The sequence below is a fragment of the Canis aureus genome, chromosome 16 (genome assembly GCF_053574225.1).
Source record: "Canis aureus isolate CA01 chromosome 16, VMU_Caureus_v.1.0, whole genome shotgun sequence".
NCBI classification, from domain to species: domain Eukaryota; kingdom Metazoa; phylum Chordata; class Mammalia; order Carnivora; family Canidae; genus Canis; species Canis aureus.
The window spans coordinates 16,430,842-16,453,700 of record NC_135626.1 but is presented as its reverse complement, the minus strand read 5'-3'; the positions used below and the strand labels follow the sequence as shown (position 1 = coordinate 16,453,700).

Here is a 22,859-nt window from a genome sequence, read left to right as displayed (position 1 = left end):
AACTGAGGCTCTGGAAGTGTTAATACTGGAATTATAACCTGCATCTGACTCAAAGCCCATGCCCTGGGCCACTGTGCCATCCCAGCTGCCCAGCCCCTTTCCTGTCAGTTGTAGAGCAGGGGCTATGGAGAAGGAGGTCGCTGGAAATGTGATGGCCCAGGGACACCTCACCTTAGTGCTATGCTACCCCTGAGGGCTCCTAGTGGTATCTCCTGGATCTGCTGAGGTCATGGGGCCCAGAAGGTGTCCAGCCTGCTTTGCTGTTCCTTCAACTGACCTCTCCTGACGACTCTTCTGCCCAGACACTGTCCAAGTCCTTTAACTTAATTATGTTATTTAATGGCAGCTCACAGCCCACTTGTAACATGAGCATCATTATCCCTGTCTCAAGGGTGAGTAACAAAACACAGTTCTTCCAGTTCTGTGGCAGCCTAGCTCCGGCATGGACAAGAAGACCCTAGATTGTGGGTCAGCTTTGGGGTCTTTGTTTCCACCACACTGTGGGGAGGCCAAGTTTCATAGTCCTGTGTGCCCCTCAGCTGTGCGGAGATGAGGCTCACTGTAGGGGTTGTCAGCCTCAAAACTGACCCCAGTGTCCTGGCCTCCTGAGAATATGGGGAAGACCTGGCTTAGTTGGAGGAGGAATTGAGGGGAGTTAGGGGATTTGGGGGGAAATGAGCCGTTCTGTGCCTCTCCCAGGAAGGGGCTGACATTGGGGAGCCACATGTACACAACAGGGTACAGGCCTCAGCCCAGTACCTGGCAACCAGGGGAGGTCTGGATAGGGAGCAGAATCATTGTCTGGGACCTGGTGACAGGAATGGCAGGTCGGAAGGACTCTATCCATGCAAGAGGGCACTGAGACCCCAGCTCCAGCTACACCCGTCTGTTCTGCAATGCCCAAACAAAAGGGCACAGTTATAACCCTGTTCTTCACAGCTCTGTTCACCTCACTGGAAATAGCTTCTTCCTTCCCTTCCTGTCTCACTTCCCATCAAGGGATGCTCAGACACTCCTCCAAATGGATCTCTTCCTTTACCAGAGTTTAACACCTGTTGTTTCTTCCACTTCTGGGCCCTGACAGCAACCCGCCCGCATGATTTTTCTTTATTCATTCTGGTCTTCCACATTATAATGGTTAAAGCACCAGTCCAGGAGTCAGACTAGCTGTGTTCAACTCAATCTTCCACTTGCCAGTCTAAACCTTGGGCAAGTGACTTGGCTCCCAATGCCCCCACTTCCTTTTTTTGTAAATGAGACTCATGACAGTACTACTTGCTTGGTTTTAAATTTTACATATGTCTACTTGTGTAACGACCACTCAGATCGAGATATAGAGTATTTCCAGCACCTCAGAAAGTTCCCTCTTGCCCCTTCCCAGTCAACACCCACTGCCTCCTATGCCCTCCCTGGGAGCCACTAATGAGAATTTCTATCACCATCCATTTGTTTTGCCTGTTCTTGAATGTCATATAAATGGACTTGTGTATGCACTCTTTTGTGTCTGGTTTCTTTTGCTGAACATGTTTGTAAGATTTGTACATCACTGGGTTGCTTGGAAGATCAGGCTATGCACAGCCAGTGCCCAGCACAGCCACAAATGACAGTGAGTGTGCATAGGACCACAGTGGGAGATCCCAGAGGGCAAGAATGCCACCTCTGCCCCTTTGCTTTGTTACTACCTGATGCAGCGTGTGACACACAGAGACTTTGGACGTTCTCTGAAGACCTTTAATGCTGCTTTGGTGGGAATGATGGTCAGGACTGGGCTTCCCAAGGTTGCCCTTCCCCAGTCCTATGGCAGTTCTGGGGCAGAAAATAAGCCTATCACCTAACATGAGCCTTCATAGCACACCTGCTGGGAGGGCAGGACTATTCCATACCTAGAACATAACTTTATCCTGCACCTACATGGTTCTTAGAGTTGCTGAGAAGAAGTGGGAAAGATTCCCTCAAACTGCCCTCGGCATCTGTTTTGGAGGTTGGATGTACCAGGATATATTCTTGGCTGTGTCTAACATCATTGGTACTAGACAGCCTCAGGGGAAGGTTGTAAACAGCTTGACACCTGTGTGCCTCCAGCTGTTGGGTTACCCCTTCCCTCCCCTTGCACCTACCAGAGCTGAGGATGGTGAAAATGACGTCTGGTCATTTGGGTTTGAACCTTACCCCTCAACAGGCCAACTCTCCACCTTGCCCCAAAAGAGCATATCCAAGGTCTCTGTGGTCTGTCACTGGTTGGCTTATGTCCTGCCATCTGGCACAGGCTCCGTTACAGGTTTAGAATAGGTAACCCTGTATTCATGTGTGGTCAACCTGGATGACTTCTAGATCTGGAGGTCACAGGATCCTCTGCCTGGATTGTAACTTGAGAGGAATATGTGCATCGGGCAGAATGACCTAAAGTTAGTGATATTTGGCAGTGATGTGGCCGGCAAGACCCCACAGGGTTAATGTTCCAGATCAGCAGTCCCCACTGGGTCCTGCCTAGCTCTCAGCTTGGTTCATGAGGCCCCCAGTGTGCCAGCCTGTGCCTGCTTCTCCAGTGCTCTCTGCTACCTCACCCTCCTGTTCACGCAGTGTTCTAGCCATGCTGGGCTATTTATAGTCCCCTTGAGGGGCCCTGCTGTTTGCATTTTGTGCCTTTGCCAAGCCTCTTCTCATTGCCTGGAACTCTGCTCCCATCCCCATCTGCCTGGCAAGCACCCACACATCCTTCAAGATTCAATTAATAATATTAATAACAGCCACTAAGATTTATTGGGTACTTACTATGTGCTAAGTACTCTGTGCATTATTCCAGTTAATGCTCAGAGCAGCCCTGGGCACTAGGCTCCTTCATCATCCTCTTTCACATTCACTAGGTTAACCTGTATTCATTCATAGGTGGCTACCCTGTGTCAGGCACTCTTCTGAGCACAGACAGGTTAGAAACTGACAGATCCTGGACTGGAACCTAAGCTGTGTGACCCCAGGGTCTTGCTCTTAGCCACAGTAACAAACCACCTCCTTCTGAGTACCACCTGAGCTCTTCCAGCCATCCCCTTACCCACACAGTTGCCTCCTCCCTCCTCTCTGCCTCACCTGCAAGGTACTTCTGTCATGGCACCCAGAATGTTTTATTGCCCACTGAACAGTTTTCCTTTGCTGGGCTATAAGGGTATCACTTAGGAATATATTTATTTTAAGTGACAGAAAATCTAATATTTAGGGGCTTATATTTTTCACTTAAGTGAAAAATGAGATGGGCTACTTCTGGTGTGGTTCGGTGGCTCAACAGCTTCGAGGGAATGTCTATGTTCTTTCTTGATCATTTCCTCAGGCAGCAATATGGCCACTGTAGCTCCAGTCATCACACTAGAGTTCAAAGCAAGAAGTCCCTTTTTAATTATCAAGGCAAAGGCCTTACCAGAGGCCCCATCAAGACTTTGCTTGTGTCTCATTGACCAGAGTGATATCAAATGGCCACTCCTAGTTGTAAGAGAGTCAAAGAAAGCGAGCATCTTGCCTGGGGCTGGGTCCTTTGCCACCTCATATAAAACCAGGGTGAGATAAGCAGGGATGAAGAGAAGGTGGATATTGGGCAGGAGATAAGCGGTACGTGCTTGTGTCTTAGGGCATAGAGATCATGTACTTCCAAATTCTTAGAATCTGAATGCTTTATAATGCAATGTGCTGTTGCCTTGCATTTATTCTATGCACATACACTTTTATTTTTTTTAAACATAGTATCCTACTGTACACATTATTTCCCTTTTCTCTTAATAAGATGATATACACCATCCATATAATTTTAATGGCTGCATAGTAGTCCATCTTGGAGAAATACTATACTCAACCAATTCCCTATAATCATTCAGTTTGTTTTTAATATTTCACAATCACAAACAGCCCTATGATTAATAACATAACCTTATTTGTAGATACACATAATTAATTTCGTAATCTTGGGTTGTGCTGGGTTAAAAGCTGTGCCAACTATTAAAGCTTTCCAAGTGAGTTACCAAACTGACTTCAGACGAGTTGTGCCAGTTGTACATACTCTCCAAGTATGTTCTTTTTTTCTTTTAAAGGATTTTATTTTAAGTAATCTCTACACCCAACATGGGCTTGAACTCATGACCCAGAGATCAAGAGTCACACACTCTATGGGCATTCCGGGTGGCTCTGCGTTTTAGTGCCACCTTTGGCCCAGGGCATGATCCTGGAGACCCGGGATCGAGCCCCATGTCGGTCTCCCTGCATGGGGCCTGCCTCTCCCTCTGTGTCTCTGCGTCTTTCTCTCTGTGTGTCTCTCATGAATAAATAAAATCTTAAAAAAAACAAACAAACAAACAAAAGAGTCACACACTCTACTGACTGGGCCAGCCAGGAGCCCCTGTACCCTCCAAGAGTTTCTGAGGGTGCCTATTCCCTGACAACTTTGGGTATTTTTTTAAACCTTGATGATTTGATAGAAAATTGCAAATATATATATGTAAATATATATATGTGTGTATACATATATGTTTGCATTTTCTTTTATTACATTTTTTAAAAGATTTTATTTATTTATGAGAGATACAGAGAAGGAGAGTGAGAGAGGCAGAGACACAGGCAGAGGGAGAAGCAGGCTCCCCACAGGGAGCCCGACATGGGACTCGATCCTGGGTCTCCAGGATCAGGCCCTGGGCCAAAGGCGGCGCTAAACCGCTGAGCCACCCGGGCTGCCCTTTTATTACATTTTAAATGTACATATACACTGAGCATTTGTAGTCTCCATTTAATTGTCTCTTCATTTTTCTAACATTTAGAACATTTTGCAGAAGTTTGTGCAAGTGCTTTATATATTCAGGAGACGAGGAAGTTTATGGGAGCAAGGTGCAGCTGAGCCAAATTTGAAGGCTAAATAGGATTTCACAGGGTGGAAAGGGCTGAGGGTAGTGTTCTAGGTCTAGGAATAGCATATGCAAAGGTCCAGAGGGGGAAAACAGTGTTGCATGTCTGGGGACTGTATTAATTTCACAGAGGTGCTATAAAAATTGTTACCACAAATTTGGTGGCTTAAAACAACAGAAATTTATTTTCTCACAGCCTGGAAACCAGACTCCAAAATAAAAGTATTGGCAAGGCAGTGCTCCTTGCTGAGATTGGTGGGGGGAGAATTCTTTCTTGCTTCTTCCAACCTCTGGTGACTCCAGGCATTCCTTGGCTTTTGGCAGCCTAACTCCAATCTCTGTCTCCGTCTTCACATGGCCTTCTTTACATCTGTGTCCTCTCCCCTTCTGTTTCCCGTAAGGACCTATCATCAGATTTAGGATCCACTCAATTAATCTAGGAATATCTCATCTTGAGATATATATTTTTTTTATTCATGAGAGACATAGAGAGAGGCAGAGACACAGGTGGAGGGAGAAGCAGGCTCCCCACAGGGAGCCCGATGTGGGGCTTGGTCCCCGGGCCCTGGGACCACGACCTGAGCCGAAGGCAGACGCTCACTCGCTGAGCCACCCAGGCGCCCCTCATCTTGAGATCTTTAACTTAATGACATCTGCAAATACCCTCTTTTCTTTTTGTTAAAGAGTTTTTATTTATTTATTCATAAGAGACAGAGAGAGGCAAAGACATAGGCAGAGGGAGAAGCAGACTCCTTGCAGGGAGCCTGATGCAGGACTTGATCCCAGAACCCCAGGATCATGACCTCAGCCAAAGGCAGACTCTCAACCACTAAGCCACCCAGGTGACCCTGCAAATCCCCTCTTTTCAAATAAGGTCACATTCATAGGAACTGAGGTTAAGATTTGAGTGGTTAGGGCAGCCCGTGTGGCTCAGCGGTTTAGCGCCGCCTTCAGTCCAGGCATGATCCCGGAGACCCGGGATCGAGTCCCACATCAGGCTCCCTGTATGGAGCCTGCTTCTCCCTCTGCCTGTGCCTCTGCCTCTCTCTCTCTCTCTCTGAATAAATAAATAAAATCTTAAAAAAAGATTTGAGCGTTTATATATATTTCTACTGTAGCACCCACTGCAGGGACCTGGGAGATGTCTGATATTACTTGGCAGCAGAGTATGACCTGTAAAGGTAGATTCAGGTGCTGACCATGAAGGGCTTCGAGCTGGGGCATTCGGGTTTTACCCTTGAAATGAATGTGGAACTGTTGAATTTCGAATAGGGGAGAAACAGTCAGATTTGCAGTCTGGCTCATGGGAAGACAGTGTTGTAATTGTCCTCGTAAGAGCTGATGAGAGTGGGGAAGAGGTTGGGGAATGGGGATATTTCAGGATATAGAAGATGAGGAGCAGGAAGAAGGAGGGATCTAGAATGACTTCTAGGTTTCCAACTTGAGCAATCTAACATATTAACTTCAGGAAAGGGGTGGACTTGAGGTTCCTGAGGATGGAGATGTCCAGGAAATAGAGAGATGAGTCTACAGCCCAGACTTCTCTCTGGTGTGTAAATAAAATTTGGGAGGGGCAGCAAAGCAGGGGTGACGGAAGCTTGGAAAGCACCATTTCCCCCCATCATTTTATTTTCAAATAGAAAAGTTTAAAGAATTATACAGTGAGGAGCACCTGGCTGGTTCAGTCAGTAGAACATGTAATCCTTAATCTCAGGGTTATAAATTCAAGCCCCACTTTGGGCATGGAGTCTACTTAAAATTTAAAAAAAAGAATTGTAGGGATCCCTGGGTGGCGCAGCAGTTTGGCGCCTGCCTTTGGCCCAGGGCGCAATCCTGGAGACCCGGGATCGAATCCCACGTCGGGCTCCCGATGCATGGAGCCTGCTTCTCCCTCTGCCTGTGTCTCTGCCTGTGTCTCTGCCTCTCTCTGTGTATGACTATCATAAAAAAAAAAAAAAAAGAATTGTACAGTGAATACCCATGTACCCACCATCTAGAATCTATAATTATCTGTACTTTTTAGATGTTTTCTGTGCTTGCTTTATCATCCATATCTCCATTCCTTTGAGTATCATCAATCCATCTTGTTACATGTTTCAGAGCAAGTTGCAAACAGCAGTACACTTCAACACTTAAGCATGAATATCATTAACTAGAGTTCAGTGTTTAGTGAAATGCACAGATCTTAAGTGTATTTCACGAAGTTGACGAATGCATCAACCTGTGTACCCCAAATTCCTGCCAGCATACAGAATATTTTTTAAGATTTATTTATTTATTTATTTATTTATTTATTTGAGAGAGAGCATGCATGTGCAAGCAGGGGGAGAGACAGAGGGAGAGAGTCCTCAAGCCGACTTCCCAATGAGCACAGATCCCGATGCAGGGCTTGGTCCCAGGACCCTGAAATCATGACCTGAACCGAAATCAAGAGTTGAGCCCTTAACCCACTGAGCCACCCAGGTGCCCTGAGACATAGAACATTTCTATCACCCTGAAAGTTCCCTGTGCTCTTTACAATCAACTGCTGTCTCTCTGCAAACCCAGAGGTAACTACTGTTTTCTTTTTATTTTCAACCATAGAGTAATTTTGTCTGTTCTAGAACTTCATGTAAGTGGAGCCATACAGGATATGCGCCTTTGTGTCTGGCTTCTTTCACTTAGCATAATGCCTGTAGGAGTTACTGCTGTTGTTGTATGTATCAGTAGTTTGTCCCTTTTTATTGGTGAGCAGTATTCTGTTGTAAGGATACATACAGAATACCTATTTTTAAGGTGTGGGCAGAGAAAAAGGATTCCACCAGGGACACTTAGAAGAACAGTGAAGGCAACAGAAAAAGCACCTGACAGAATGTCAAGGAAAATCTCCATCAGTTATATTGTTTGAGTACATATAACATAAAAGCTAAATAACAGTGGCTTAAACCACATGAGCATTTTTTTTCTCTCATATATAAAAGATGTCTGGGGGCACCTGGGTGGCTCAGTTTGTTAAGTGTCTGCCTTCAGCTCAGGTCATGATCCCCGGGTCTCAGGATAGAGTTTCTGGTGGGCTCCCTGCTCAGTGGGGAGTCTGCTTCTCCCTCCCCCTCTGCCCCTCCCCTCTGCTTGTGCTTTCTCTCAAATAATCTTGTTTTAAAAGAGTTTTATTTATTCATTTATTTGAGGCAGAGTGAGCACGAGAGAGCACAAGCAGGGGGAGAGACAGGGAAAGGGAGAAGCAGCCCCCCCCCCCGCCCCCCGAGCAGGGAGGTTCAATGTTCAATTCTTGGATCCTGGGATCATGACCTGAGCCAAAGGCAGGCACTCAACCAATTGAGCCACCCAGGTCCCCCTAAATAAATAAAAAACATATTTTTAAAAGACTTTATTTATTTATTCATGAGAGACACAGAGAGGCAGAGACACAGGCAGAGGGAGAAGCAGGTTCCCTGCAGGAAGCCTGATGTGAAACTCAGTCCTGGAACTGCAGGGTCACGCCCTGAGCCAAAGGCAGACACTCGACCACTGAGCCACCCAGGCATCCCTAAATAAATAAAATCTTAAAAAGAAGAAGCAGTCTGGAGGTAGGCAGTCCAGGAGTGGTATGGCAACTCCTTGTGCCATCACCAGCCCAGGTTCCTAGCTGTCTGCTCAGCTAGCTTCAGCGCTGGCTTCTACCCTCAGTATCACCTCATGGTTTAATATGGCTGCTGGAGCTCCAGCCATCCCATCTTCTTGCCAAACTGGCAATAGAAGGAGGAACCATGGGGGTGGGGGTGGAGTAGGGTGTGGTATACCTTCCAGCTAAGCCAGTCGTTTTTAGCAGCCTTCCTCAAAGTTCCACACATATCCACTTAACATCTCATTGGCTGGAACTTAACCACATGGCTCACACCACTAGGGAAAGTAGTCTTTTAGTTAGCCACTGGGCACACTGCCACTCCAAATATAATGATAGTTCTGCTACTAGGAAGGGAAACGGATATTGGCTGTTAGCAGCCTCCTCTGCTTTCTCTCTTTTGAGACCTGGCGGCCGAGCCTTTTTATCTGTGGCTTCTTATAAACTGAAGCCCGTGGTTGGTAGATTTCCATCCTCCTGAGTTCCCAGGGCTCCTTCCTTCTCTGAGAATTGGTTTCTCTCTTTTTTTGTGTCTTTTGTACCCTTTTCCTGGTAAGGGTTCTCCTGGGTCTCTGACTGGTTTTACAGAGGGTGGAATGAAAGGGAAAGTATCTAAGAACATTTGCAGAGGGCTCTGTGTGTACCCCTGGGCCTCCCCCACTGCTGTGGCTGGCGCCCGTCCCTCCCCTCTTTGGTCAACTCTCCTGACAAGGAGAGCTGTGGAAGTAGACTTCTCTGGAAGTTAGACACTCAAAGGGAAAAGGATGGCATTTGGAGACAGACAGGCACACCTGGGCTCAGATCTTCTCTGGGCAAATCTTTCTGAGACTCCCTGACCTTGGCTGTAAATTGGGGATAGTACCCAGAGCCTCACAGATGTTTCTAGGTTGAGAGGAATAGGAGACACAGGTTCACGGCTGCCACTCTGATGAGAATGAATTGGATCTTATCCAGATCTCATCCTGTGACTTCTGGGAATATAGGTCAGTGTTGAGGAGGGTCAGCATGGCCTGCTGGCATCTGAACTGTTGGCTAGGTCAGGGTTCACCATAGCTCATACCCTGGCCTTGACTCCAAGCACTAGCAGGGCAGCTGGGAACCTCCTGGAGGAGAGGTTGGCTAACGTGATGTTTCGTTCCCTCCTTATGCTTCTCCAAAATGAGGAGACCTCACTAAACAGCCGGGCTCCCTCACAGTGCCAGACTTGGGCCTATTGGACTCTGCAGCTTCTTTTCCTTCCTTCTGCCCCCTGGAAATAGCAGAATCGGCTCCCTCCCCTGCCAGCCTCGTGCACGAGCCCTGTGTCCTCCCGTCAGTGGGCCCTATTTCCGTGTGCCTGGCATGCACACATTTCGGCGGCTGGATCTCATGGTTCTTCACATACATGCCTGTTCTGGAGAAAAAAAAAATAACAGCTTACATCTTCTGACAGCTTAATGGGCTGTCAGCATAGGGACTGGAGCGAAAGTCAGAGGGAGCAGGTGCGGCGAGCCTGGGGGAAGCTCCTGGCTGCCGAAGGGCCAGATTGGACTGAGTATAGCTGTGGCCAGAAGCCTTGGTGACCTGTTAACACCATTCTCAGGCTGCTGGCTGCCCAGGGCCTGGTATGTTGTGACAGAAGAGGAGGAGCCAGGGCCCCGTGGAGAATTTGGCTCAAACCCGAGACCTGAGAGGGACAGTGCATTCCTCTGCTCATTCATTCCGTCTGCACATTACTTGCCGAGGTCCTACTGCACGTGGGCCTGTGGGTTCTGGGCACACAGCGATGACTGAGACAGCCAGTTCCTGGCCCAGGGGCTCAGGGACAAGTGGGCAGGATCAACAGAAGCACTGGGAGGCCACATGCTGTAGTTCTGAGCTGAGGTGCCAGGGAGGACATCCGGGAAGATGTGGTATCTGAGCAGTTGACGGGACGGGGCCCAGACAGGGGGTGAGGGGCAGTGAGAGGGTTGCCGGTGCTGCTGCAGGAGAGACCCCACTGGTGGAGCTTGGGGGCCTTTCTGAGGTGCTGTGCCCCCAGGGGGCCCAGCCCACTGTCCCCTTGGCAGGGCTGCCTGTGCGTGGGCTGTGCAGCCTGCTTGGTGCCAGCAGCACCAAGGCAGTTAACAGCAGCTCGACTTCCCCGCGGCCTTCTCTCCCCCCTTCTCTGAAGGGAGCCTCCATTGAAATCACAGAAAGAAGTGCCAGCTTTTGAGTCTGCCATGAAACCCTGTCCCTGCCAGGCCTTGGAGCCACCCTCTCACCCACACCCTGCCAGCCTCGGGCTCCATCGTGTGCAGGGGGCCTTGTTTGGAGGCGGGTGCGGTACCTGCACCCTCCACCCTGAAACCCGTGCTGCCCCCCACACCAGGGATCGGCTCAATGTACAAATGGTACCCAAGGAGGAGGGGCTCAGGAAGTGACATCGCTCGGCCCGCCCCACCTCCTTATTCCCTATAAAAAGCAAAATGGTGACTCAGAGAGGAGAGTTGGAAGCGTCCTGCCTCCTGCTCCCACTGTGAATTTTTAGATTTGGAATTAGGCAGGAGGCAAAGGAAACGGCAGCTCAGAGTCTGCAACTGACATGCTATTAAGCGGGTGGCAACGGTGGAGCCTCTCCCCCCTGACTCCCAGCAGCCCCTGAACTGCAGCCCCGTTGCCTGCTGGCGCTCCCCAGCCTCTCCCGACGCCCGGGCCCCCCACGCAGCCCCCGCCCGGGCCAGGCCCTGCATGCTGCGGTGGGGGACATGGCAGCCGGGGGTCGCCGCCGGCGCCCACCGCGCTACCAGTCCCTGGCAGCCCTCGTGGAGGACTCTCAGTGGCCTTTCTTGTTCCTTGTCTCAGACTTCAGCTACGGGGCAGACGACTACGACGGAGAAGGGAATGAAGAGCAGAAGGGGCCCCCAGAGGGCTCGGAGACCATGCCATACATCGACGAGTCGCCCACCATGTCACCCCAGCTCAGCGCCCGTGGTCAGGGCGGCGGGGACAGCACCTCTCCCACCCCACCCGAGGGGCTGGCACCTGGGGTAGGTACACCTGCTTTTCCTTCTGGGTTGGGGAAGAGGGGGCCCCAGGGGACGGGGGGCTAGGCAGGCCTGTGTGTCACAGGCCAGAGAATGCTTGGGATGCTCCTGGGGGAGCAGGGCTAGGGAGGTGTGGACCTGGATGTTGTTGATGCCCTCGTTACCTCCTTCAGGTCCCGGGCACCTCGTAGACTAGGCTCCCCGCCCCCCACCACCTGCTGCTCTCTCTGCCACCCCGGTACCTATCTCTGCCTCCTCTACCAGCCATCTGTTTCCCCTGCCTCCTGGGCACCCTCACTTCCTCTCTCAGCTTTCTCTTCCAGCCCCTCTCGAGCAGGATGGGGCCTGGGGGAGGGAACAGGCTCTCCTCTGGGCTGCAGCTGGGCAGGGGCTGCGCATGTGACCTGCGGGCTGTATGGTACAGATGCCTGCTAGGCAGAGCAAGGCTGGTCTCTCTGCTCTCTGTGGGGTGGAGTGAGTTGCTTCAGTAACATTCCCTGAAGATTAAAGGCCCCATTCTGCCCTCCTCTGGTGACTCTGGAACGGAATGAGCTCTAATGGTGTCCCCCTCTCCTCCTGTCGACTGATAGGAGCTCTGCTCCAAAGAGAAACATTTTACAAGGAATATTAAGTATGTGCTTTGAGACCAGGTAGGAGGCTTGCAAACCTTATAATGAATCCTGCTTCTGGCCACAGAGATCAGCTCTGTCTGTGCCCAGCTTGTACACGTGTACCTGAAACACAGGGATGAGGGAAACATAGGGGCTCCTGGGGGCTATTTTTCTGGTGTTGGGGAGAATCAAAGCCATTCCTCAATTGTGGGAAGGGGTGGGACTTGGAGTGCCTGGTCCTGCTTGGTAGAGGGCTTGTCCAGGTGTGTTTTGTGGGGGTCCCCTTTCTTCTCTCTGATACCGCCCAGGAGCAGTCACTGAAGTGTGGTGGGATACTTGTTCCCCTCCTGAAGGGCCCAGCAATCCCCACTCCAGCAGGAGGGCTGCCCGGACCCTATCATTTCTGGAGAACCCCCTGCTTCTTTGCCTTGCAGCCTCCTTGGTCACCCTCCGCCCCTCCTCTCGCCCCCTCTTCACACACCAGGGTGGCTGTTATAGCCTTTGGCAACAAGGGCCTTGGCAACCAGCTTCCCACTTGGGGGAAGCCAGATTGTTGCTATGGCAACAGAGGCCTGCAGCAGAGCTTAGTGGCTGCCAGGCAGTGCAGGTTTGGAAATGGATGGTGGGGGCAGGTGAACAGTGGAGGGGACCAGTGAGGCTTGGGACCCCCCACAGCCAGCATTCTGGATTGTTGCCCTGTTGTCCTAAGGAAAGTGAGAGACCACCATCTTGAACATGTAGGGTAGGGTTTTTCTACTGATGAAGGAGGGAGTATTCTGGGACCTGAGCTAAGGCCACCCAGGGGAAACAAGGAGAAAATTCTTGTTCCCATCCTTGCCTTCAGGTCTCTGACCAAACAGCTCAGAGGACCCCTGGATGACTACGCTATTACCTCATTATGAGCAGATGCAGGAAGATTAACTATAGGACCCAACCCGGGACCAGGAATGCTAGCTAAGGGTTGAGAACCTGTGGCTGAATAGAGCTACTGGCTGAAAAGAAAAGCACTTTTGCCATTTACTTCTCCCCTCTCTGCCTTCCTCCTTGCTCCCTGTCACTGTCCCGTTCCTGATCACCTTGCTAGAATGCGGGTCCATTGATTTTTAGATTCCTTGATGAAGGATACTGTCTGGTGCCTTCTCCAGTGAAACAGGCACAACAGGAGACACCCCTACCCCCGTAGCCCTCCCCGGAGCTCTGAGGCTTTGGGGCAGTGACTTTTTTCACTTTGTGGCTGCCCACTTTGCTTGGTGGCTCACAAGGGAATAACTTGGTTTGAGGCTTTGAAATCCAGAGATGCTACAGTGACAACTGACTAAAAGGGCTTGGAAACCCTGGAATTGATTTTTTACACCATTGACTAGAAGTCATGCAAGATGGGGGTGAGGACCACTTATCCAACTTGGGGATGGTGGTGAAGATTCCAGCCCCACGCACCCTCACACCCTCTGCCTGCCAGCTTTCACTCTTAGAGTTGGTTGCATTTCTGCCCTTTCCACCGGGTCACTGGCTCCATCTAGTGGACTCTGCAAGTATTGCTGTTTACATTGGGGTGCTGGGGAGCGTTGACACACCCCTTCCTGAGTACTTGGGGGTTGTTTTGGTTAAAAACAAAAAAAACAAAACAAAACAAAAGAAAATGAAGGTTTCTGCTACTTGGCTCTGCTCTTTTGGCTAGTCAGGGCTCCTCCCTGCCAGGCTTCCTGTTGGGGCCTTGGGAACCAAGGGGACTTTTGGACTAAATCAGACAATTGTTCTAGATATTCAGATGTCTGGCCTCTGGCAGCTGGGCATTTCATACCGAAATATGCAGCCAACCTGTGCCGGGAAGCCTAAGGTTTGGTCTTTGTATTTGGTCAGGGTCCTCCAGAGAAATAGAACCAATAGGGTGCCTACCTGCATCTGCATCTGCATCTAGATCTAGATATATAGAGAGATTTATAAGGAACTGGTGTGCTTCATTATGGATGCCAAGAAGTCCCAAGACCTTCAGTCAGCAAGCTGGACATGCAGGAATGATGTATAGTTTTAGGTTGAGCCTAAAGGCCTAAGAACAGCAGAGCCAAGTGGCATACATTGCAGTCTGAAGCCAGCAGGCTCAAAATCCAAAAAGAGCCAATGTTTCGGGCTGAGTGTAAAGCCTGAAAGAGACTCATGACTCAGCTCACCTGGCAGGAAGAGTTCCCTCTTATTCAGTCTTTTTCTTCTATTTGGGTCTTCAGTTAGTTAGATGAGGCCCACCATTCACATTAGGGAGAACAACCTGCTCTATCCAGTCACCTGATCAAATGTTAATTTCACTCAGAACCGCTCTCACTGCCACACTTGGAATCATTTTCACCAAATGTCTGGGTACCCATGGCCCAGTCAGGTTGACACATGAATGTGACCATCTTAGCAGCTTTACTCAGTGCCCCGGAAAATGGGAGGAACATGAGCTTTCCTCATCTTTATTTATTTATTTTTTTAAGATTTATTTATTTATTTGAAAGGGAGAAAGAGGGAGAGTGGAGGGTGGGACAGAGGGAGATGGAGAGAATCTCAAGCAGACTCCATGCTGAGTATGGAGCCCCATGTGGGGCTTGATCTCATGACCCTGAGATAATGATCTATGATGAAATCAGATGCTTGACTAACTGAGCCACTCAGGTGCTCCCTGATCATCTTGAAATAGGCTCACCTATCCAAAGGATTATTGACAGGAGGGACTGGGATAGCTCAGGTAAAGCCTGCAGCATTAGGTCGGGCTCATCATGATGCTCCGTCCTTGGTGACTGGGACCCACAGGACTTTTCTTGCCAGCTTTTGGAGCCAAGACCATTGAAAGGACCTAGGCTAATGAATATTTCCTAGATAACAACTGAATCTGCTTTTTGCAACCCCCTTTCTGGAATTGGATCAGTCCTGCGAGGTATGGTAGCCTAGATGAAGCCAGGTCTCTATAGTGTTGGCAGGACACACAATGCTCATTCCCCAACATGTCCCCGACAGCCTTGCTCTACTGCTCTTGTCTTAGATATACCCCCAGCTGTGCAGCTCACTGGGCATCAGGGTGAAACCGGAAGCCCTGCCCTGCAAACCCCTCACTCTCTTCAAGCCCAAGCTGAGCAGGGCTCCTTAGTAGGTCTGGAGCCTCACACCACTGCTGGCTCGATTCAGCTGAGAGTGTCTGGTTTCACCTTGGGAAGGAAGGGCAGGGACTCTTGATCTCAGCCAACAAGTGGGGAGAGACATTCCTCTGCCAGGACCATGGTCTTACAGAAAAGCTTGCTTCCTATAAGCTATAGACTCCTCTGTCTCCCCTCTTAGGAGATGCAGTAAAAAATGGAAACAACGCAAAGATTTGGTGTTGTCTTAGTGCTAGCATTTTCTAGCTGTGTGACCTGAGGGATGTCACTCACCCTGGCTGGGCTATAGTTGACAGATCTGTACAGGGAAGATACTGAGAATTTCCTCCCTCCTGACCTCACAGCTGTTGTGAGGTTTCCATAAGACAGCATTAGGCAGAGCACTTTGCAATTGCAAAGTTTGTATGTGTGTGGGTGGGACTGCTCAGTATCAGACTCATTCTATAGTTCTTGTGGTACCCAGATGCATGCAGTTCAGAGATTTTCTTTTCTTTCTTTTCTTTTTTCTTTTCTTTTCTTTTCTTTTCTTTTCTTTTCTTTTCTTTTCTCTTCTTTTCTTTCTTTTCTTTTCTTTTCTTTTCTTTTCTTTTCTTTTCTTCTTTCTTTCAGATTTTTATTTATTCAATCATGAGAGACATACACACACACAGAGGCAGAGACACAGAGAAGCAGGATCCCGGGTCTCCAGAATCACACCCTGGGCTGAAGGCTGTGCTAAACCGCTGAGCCACCCAGGCTGCCCCAGTTCAGAGGTTTCTAATAAAAGGATTAATTGAGGGGCTCAGACTTCAGCTAGCAGGAGAATCCAAAGTAAGAGTAGGAGAGTGTTGAGATGATCACCATTGTCCTCGTCTTCCCTACCCCTTCCTCCTCATCATCACAGCTGCTTGGACTTGCACCAAGCCTCATTTCTCCACTGGTATGTGTTAGTGCTTTCTTTTACATGGACAATGTGCTGGTGAGCCTTCCACCCTCAAGGCTGTGGACTGGCTGCTTCTGTCTGGAGGGCCTCCAGGTCCCTCAATCTCCTACCTGTGTAGTAGAACAAAGAGAATGCATGGAAACACTTTCACAGCAGTTACTAAATTCAGGCGCTGTTATGGCACTTTATAAACATCAATGCTCTTAGCCCTCATCATGACCCTGTGAGGAAGAGCACCGTTATGGCCCTCTTTTGCAGATATGGAAACCTGGATGCAGAGAGGTTACACAACCCATGCGGGGCCCCATAGTTGGTAAGTGGTAGGGTACTCGTCACAGCCGCTCTCTGTGACCTCTCCAGAATAGGAGCCTTGGCACCTTTGTTTTATATTTTTCTGGCTGTGTGGCTTTGGGCAACTTGCAGAGTGTTGGTACCCTTGGCTGTAAATGAGGATAAATGCCTCCTATCTGGAAGGGCTGCTGCGAGGACCAAGCGACATAGATCCATAAGAACACCTTATGCCGTGCCACACAAGAGGACCCACTCCCAATGTGGGTGTTGAATTTGAATCTCTCCTAGGATGGGAACCCAGTTTTTCATGAGGCGCCAGCTCTGGCTGCCCTAGGACCTTCCTGTCCCTGCTGTAGTCCTGTAGAGGTGGCTCAGCTCCCAGCAGCATTCCTCCGTGGTGAAGGCCCCTCTGGGGGACACCACCAGGCAGGATTCAACAGGGAGAGAGGCACAAAAAGGCGAGCCTGGTTGCTGGGAAGGAGGTTAGAGTTGTCTTGGGCTATTTCTCACTTAGTCACAATCTGCCTTCCCTTCTCCCTGACTGCCACTGCAAGGTGCTCCCCTTAAGCCCACCTTGCTGGACACCAACCCACTACCAAGAGTTTGTGTGCTAAGGAAGGATGGAAGTGCTGGGAAATCGAGATAAAGCCACACTTGGTCTGCTCCATTTGGCACTGGTGGATTCTTACTCTCCCCCGCCCCTCAGCCTGGTTTCCTTCAGTAGGACTGTGTTCCCTTTAGCCCCAAGAGCCCCCATCATACAACCACTTTCCATAGGAATCATTCATCTAATCTGAACCCCTTGATTTATCTTCTTGAGAGATCCTTTGCCTTGCCCTAGAAGCTTCCATGTCTACTCACTAAGTATTTTCGGAGCACCTACTTCTTATAAGATATTGTTCCAACTCTTTGGGGGAATTAGCAGGAATGGGGTTTTCCTGACACCCCCCTCCCCCAACACACACATACTCCCTCTATTTCAAGGCCATCTGTGCAACAGCCTTGAGAGATGCACAGCATCCCAAGGGAGGAATCATGTGACCTCAGGTCAGGGAACCAGGGAGGGGAGTCCGTGGGAGGTAGCTTCAGAGAGTAGGTAGTGTTCTGCTTGGGTCCTGGTCAGGAAAACATTCTAGATAAAGAGGGCTGTGTAAGTTCTGGAATGTGAGAAAGCCTCCTGAAGTTTGAGAAAAGGATAATGGCATTGGGCCCAATAGAAGAGGTGGGAGGTGAGGCTTGGAGTGAGCTAGGGCCCCCCACTTCTGTGCTCCCCACACCCCACCACCACTGCCAAAGGAAAGGAGAATAGCTAGTGCCTAACAAGGGCTGACACTTGCCAGGCACTGCCCTACATGTTCTAGTCCTCCCTGCAACCCCGAACTTGGTGCTATAATTGTCCCCATTTTACAGATGAGGAAATTGAGACCTTGGGAGCTTGAGCGACTTGCCCAGGGTCACACAAATGGCAACAGGCAGAGTGAGGATTCAAATCCAGGATCTAGGGGAGTTCTTTTTGTTTTTGTTTTACCGTATAAGGGGTATCATGTACTGGCGTCTTCCCAACATTGGCTTTATGTAATAAACTATATATGATTTTTGGAATGACTTCTGTAACAGAGAGAGAAAGGCAGAGGGAGAAGCACGGTTACCAGGAAGATGATGCGTCTGATTTGATCTTCGGCTGTAGCAGATTCTGCCTGCCCCTGGCACTGGCCCCTTGGGGTCAGTTCCCATTGGGTGGTGTCTGTTCCTATTGGCCCAGAGTCTACTGAGCTCCAGAAAATCTGGAGGTGGAACTTCAGCTTTTGCCAAGAAAGTTGAGAGGGCCAGGGATAGTCATAGAGGAGGGAGTAGAGGCTTCAAGCCCAGTATGAGGCGGGGAAGTGAGAATGTGCCTGACCAGTTCAGGGGAGAGCGAGGAACAGAGGCTGTTGATTGGTTGAGTTACCAGCAAGGGCCCCATTCCCCTTGTTGAAGCTGACCTGGTGGCTTCCTGCTGGGCAGAGTGAGCAATGTTTCAGAAAGAATAATCTGATGTTAATGGGAGGCAAGACCATTGAACAATGGTCATGTCATTCCCTGCTTAAAACCCTCCAATGCAAAAAAAAAAAAGAGAGAGAGAGAAAAAAAACCCTCCAATGCATTCCTTTCTCCTAGTGGTAAAATACAACCCTTAGCTATGCTGTCAAGACTCTGCTTGATCTGACCACTTGGCCCCTGACTACTTCTGCAACCTCATGAATGTGAGCTCCAAGATGGAGTCTTGTCTGTTTTGTCACCAAATGTTTGTTCATTGAAAACTCTAGTGCCAAAAAAAAAGAAAACTCTAGTGCCTAGAACTGTGCCTGATGCATAGCGGATGTTCAGTAAATGTCAATTGAGTGATCGAATGAATGCACACTCGCCACCCAGACTGAACTCATTTCCTTGTGCCTCACACAGTCCCATTTGCCTTCTCTGCCATCTCTACTCACATGGCTAACCCCTGGTCATTTCGAGGTATGAACTTCAATGTCATCTCCTCCAGCAAACCTTCTGTGACTCCCCCTTTGCTGTATCAGCTGCGTCTGTCTTGTGCACTCAGAGCCCAGTCTGCTTTCCCAACTGTGGCACTTCTTTTTTTAACTTCTTTATTTTCTCTGATTACATCACTGAAAATTAACTTTACAGAAATATATAATGTAGAAAGTAAAAGTCTCCTAACGTCCCATCCTACAGATAGAACTTCTGTTAAAAGTTGGTTGTATACTTCTCCTTATTTTTCCATGTGACATATAAATATGTGTATATGCTTTTTTCTTAAATCATACTGGTATACTGTTATGCAATTTGCTCTCCCTATTTTACTTAGTAGGTCTTGGATATTTTGTATGTCAGTAAGTAAAGATCCACCTCATTCTTCTTTCTTTATGACTGCACACGTATTTCACTTTACGAATGTGCCGTAATTCACTTAACCATCCATTTCCGCTAGACATTTGGGCTGTTTCTAGTCTTGCGCTGGCATAAGCATTACTGCAGTGAATGTCTTTGTACACAGATCTTTGTGCACCTGTAGAAATATTTTTGCAGAAAAATGTCTTAAAGTGGAGTTGCTGAGTCAGAGAGTGTGAACATTTAAAACTATATAGGAGCACACCTGCATGGTTCAGTTGGTTAAGTGTCCATCAGACTCTTGGTTTCAGCTCAGGTCATGATCTCAGGATTGTGACATGGAGCCCCACATCAGGCTGCACCCTCAGTGCAGAGTCTGCTTAAGACTCATCCCCCACTCCCGTGCATGCTCTTCCTCTAAAATAGATAAATAAATCTTTTGAAAAAAATAAATATTTTTCAGAAAAATCCCTTACAGTTGCTGGGTCAGAGGATGTGAAAATTTAAAATCACAACAGACACTTCCATATTATCCTTTCTGGGGGAATTGTACCTCAGCCCCATAGTTCTAAGATAGTGCCCCATTCTTGGCACTGCCTTGGCCAGACTGACAATGGTCAGTCTGGCCCTAAGCCTATCAGCTCCATGGAAGTAGACATAGTGTCCCATTTGTGGCAGCATTATGAATGCCCAGTGCACAGTAGGCAGTTAATAAATACTTATTGATTTAGTGACTAAGAGAATAAGGGATGGAGAGTGAGTATGAGGGAAGACCATGGGGTTTGGGGAGAGGAAACTATCAGTGGCTTTGAGAGTGTGGGCTTGGCAAATGTCAGAATTCTCAGTCAATTAAGTGTCTGACTCTTGGTTTTGGCTCAGGTCATGATCTCAGGGTTGTGAGATCGAGCGCCACATCTGGCTCCATGCTAGGTGTGGAGCCTGCTTAGGATTCTCTCTCTTCTTTTGCCCCTCCCCACCTCTCTCTCAAGAAAAGAAAAGAAAAGAAAAGAAAAGAAAAGAAAAGAAAAGAAAAGAAAAGAAAAGAAAAGGAAAAAGAAATCGCAGTCAGTGCCCCTCACCCTCCATAGTGTGCTTCTCCAAACTCACCTTCTGCCCCTTTTCTATTCTGGCCTCCCTCTGTGTTTGCACAGAAAGAAGTTCTCCTTTCTGGCCTCCCTCCTCCCTTTGCCCACAAACTCTTCCCCTTTTCCAAATGCTGCTTAGAAGCCACTCTCTGTGAGGCTTTTCCTCTGAGGCAGGGATAGTGCCTTTGTCCTGCATTCCCCTGTGTTGATCACTGAGACACTGTCTCTTTTGTTCCTATGTCCTTCACTTGATATAGGTTGAGAGCACTCTTGGATTTGTGTTTGTAATGCCAGGCCTTCTCTGGGTATGAAAGAGCAAACAAGTGAACAGATAGATGGACAGTCAAGATCAGGACTCAGAATGGAATGTTATCCTGACAGTGTAGGAGTGAGATGCAAACTTTGTCTGGGGCGGTGGCTTTAGAAAAGGAAAAGAAGGAAGAACCAAAGGGATTCTGTAAAAGGGATGTGGGGCCTGGGGGAAGGAAGAGTTGCAAGATGGTGGCCCTGCCAACAGAAGGGGAGAAGCCAGAAGGGGAAGCTGGCTTAGGGAGAGAGAAGGGTCATTTGGTCTAGATATGTGGAGTTGAGGGGCTGTTGGTAGAACTTCCAAGGGAAGAGATGCAGCTTGACAGTGTAGATGTCATGCTTGGAGCTGAGCAAGATGCTGGAGCTACAAATGGTGATGGGTTGCCATTGGCCTGGAAGCGAGAAGGGATGAGAGGTAGAGAGGGTAGAGAGCAGCGGGCCAAGGCTGGGGTCCTGAATGGGTGACTCCAGTTTACAGGAGGCCAGAGAAAGAAGGGCCAGCCTGAGCCAGAGCGGTCAGAGCAGCACTAGCATGCTCATGGGAGCTGAGGGATTTGCCAAAGCCCAGACTGCAGAGGCTGTGGAGTAGGAGAGGGAGGCCTCCGGCTTTGGAATAAGGCAGTTTAGATACCTTTGAAACAGGCTTCTTCTCTGGAAGGAGGAGCAGGAGCCAGGCTGAAGCAGTGGAGTGTGGAGGATGCAGAGAGGAAGCTCAGGTCCAGGGCTGGCTCAGGGCACTTGTAGGGGAAAGGGAGGGAGCATTGCTGGGACTTGTGAGTCACTTCCCCCCCACCAGGGGGAGGACTGAGGGCCTCTAAGTGGTGTCTGTGTGCCCGATGAAGATGGAAGGGCATTCTAGTTACTCACTGGAATTTCCAGCCAGCTGGGGTAGGGTGGAGCAGAGATGCCTTGGATGTTAAGGGAGCAGCTTCTGAGAGGTTTTAGGGTTTGGGGAAGAAGTGGGTATGGATATACTGGCTAGGGGCATGGGAAATGAAGAGGGGGATACTCCAGGAGACTTCTAAGGGTACTTCATGCTCACTTGGGTGGGAGAAGGGACATAGGAGGGGCCCTTGGGCTTTTAGACCCTTCTCGCATTCCACCTGCTTGTCTGATCAGTGGGGGCAGTCCTGCCATGTACTTGAAACTTGCAGGGTAGAAGACAGAAGCTGTGACATAGAGCCCTGGGCTGGCACACTTATGCCCTGGGGAATGCCAGGCCCAGTTGTTCCCAAGCTCTGGGAACAGCCTCACCCGCCCAAACCAAATGAGGAATTGTGGCTGAAAGGGCCCTTCAGATGTGCTCCGGGTATTTATAACCCAGCCAGGGCAAGGACAGGGAAAAACCAGGGACTGAGGGAGGGGGTGGGGTATAAGGTGGGGTGTGCCTCTGTGGAACCCTGTCAGCCTTGAGACCCCAAAGAGCCTACCCCAAATCCCTCAGTTTGTATTTCACCTTTGGTGACAGGCAGTCAGCGATGACATATTCTCAATTCCAACAGAATAGCAGGAGCCCCACCCACCTCAAACTCAGAGCTTCCACAGACTTCTTTGGGGAGTTGGGATAAACCATTTCCATTCTCCTCTCTCCTCAAACTTCCATCCAGCTTGGAGGCTCAGCCAGGGGCCCTGTTCTTAACTGAGGTATCCAGTGGAAAGGTGAGGGAGTGATGTCAGGTGGACCCAGGATGGTGCACAGTTGATCTTCCTTTGGAGCTCATTTCCAAAGAGTTTGATTCCTCCCCGCTGTGGCCTAATATTACCACCTAACAGGGTATGTGATATGTGCATAAGGAGGCTGGTGGTACATACACACACTGATGGACAGGTCAGACACTGGATCATTAAGAGCCATGCTGACTGGTCCTGGCAACTATGTTTTAGGAGAGAACATTGTGAACCAGAAGCATCAGGAAGATTTCAGGGGAATCCCTGGCTGGAGACATTGTCTAGGGGCTGGTGGGAGATTGTGGGGGTTGGCTTGTGTGGGGCTGAAGCTCAGGGCTCACCACCCAGAATCCTTAATCTTCACTTGATCACCACCCAGAATTCTGAATTTTTACTTCATCTACCTGGTAGCACCTATTATGCAGATTTACAAAGGGAAGTGGGTTGGTAGTGTGTGACGCTGAGCTGGATTCCAAGATGCCAGGTCC

General features: G+C 49.1%; 1 protein-coding gene across 4 annotated transcripts in view; it reads left to right on the top strand.

Annotated features, from left to right (window-relative positions):
• Positions 1-22,859, top strand: part of ABR (ABR activator of RhoGEF and GTPase) — a 185,987-nt gene that overhangs the window by 78,490 nt on the left and 84,638 nt on the right. For all 4 annotated transcript variants that reach the window (XM_077851838.1, XM_077851837.1, XM_077851842.1 and 1 more), the window contains exon 2: positions 11,302-11,486. In XM_077851838.1, the coding sequence (XP_077707964.1) occupies positions 11,302-11,486 (185 nt within the window). The remainder of the gene's footprint in view (positions 1-11,301; positions 11,487-22,859) is intronic.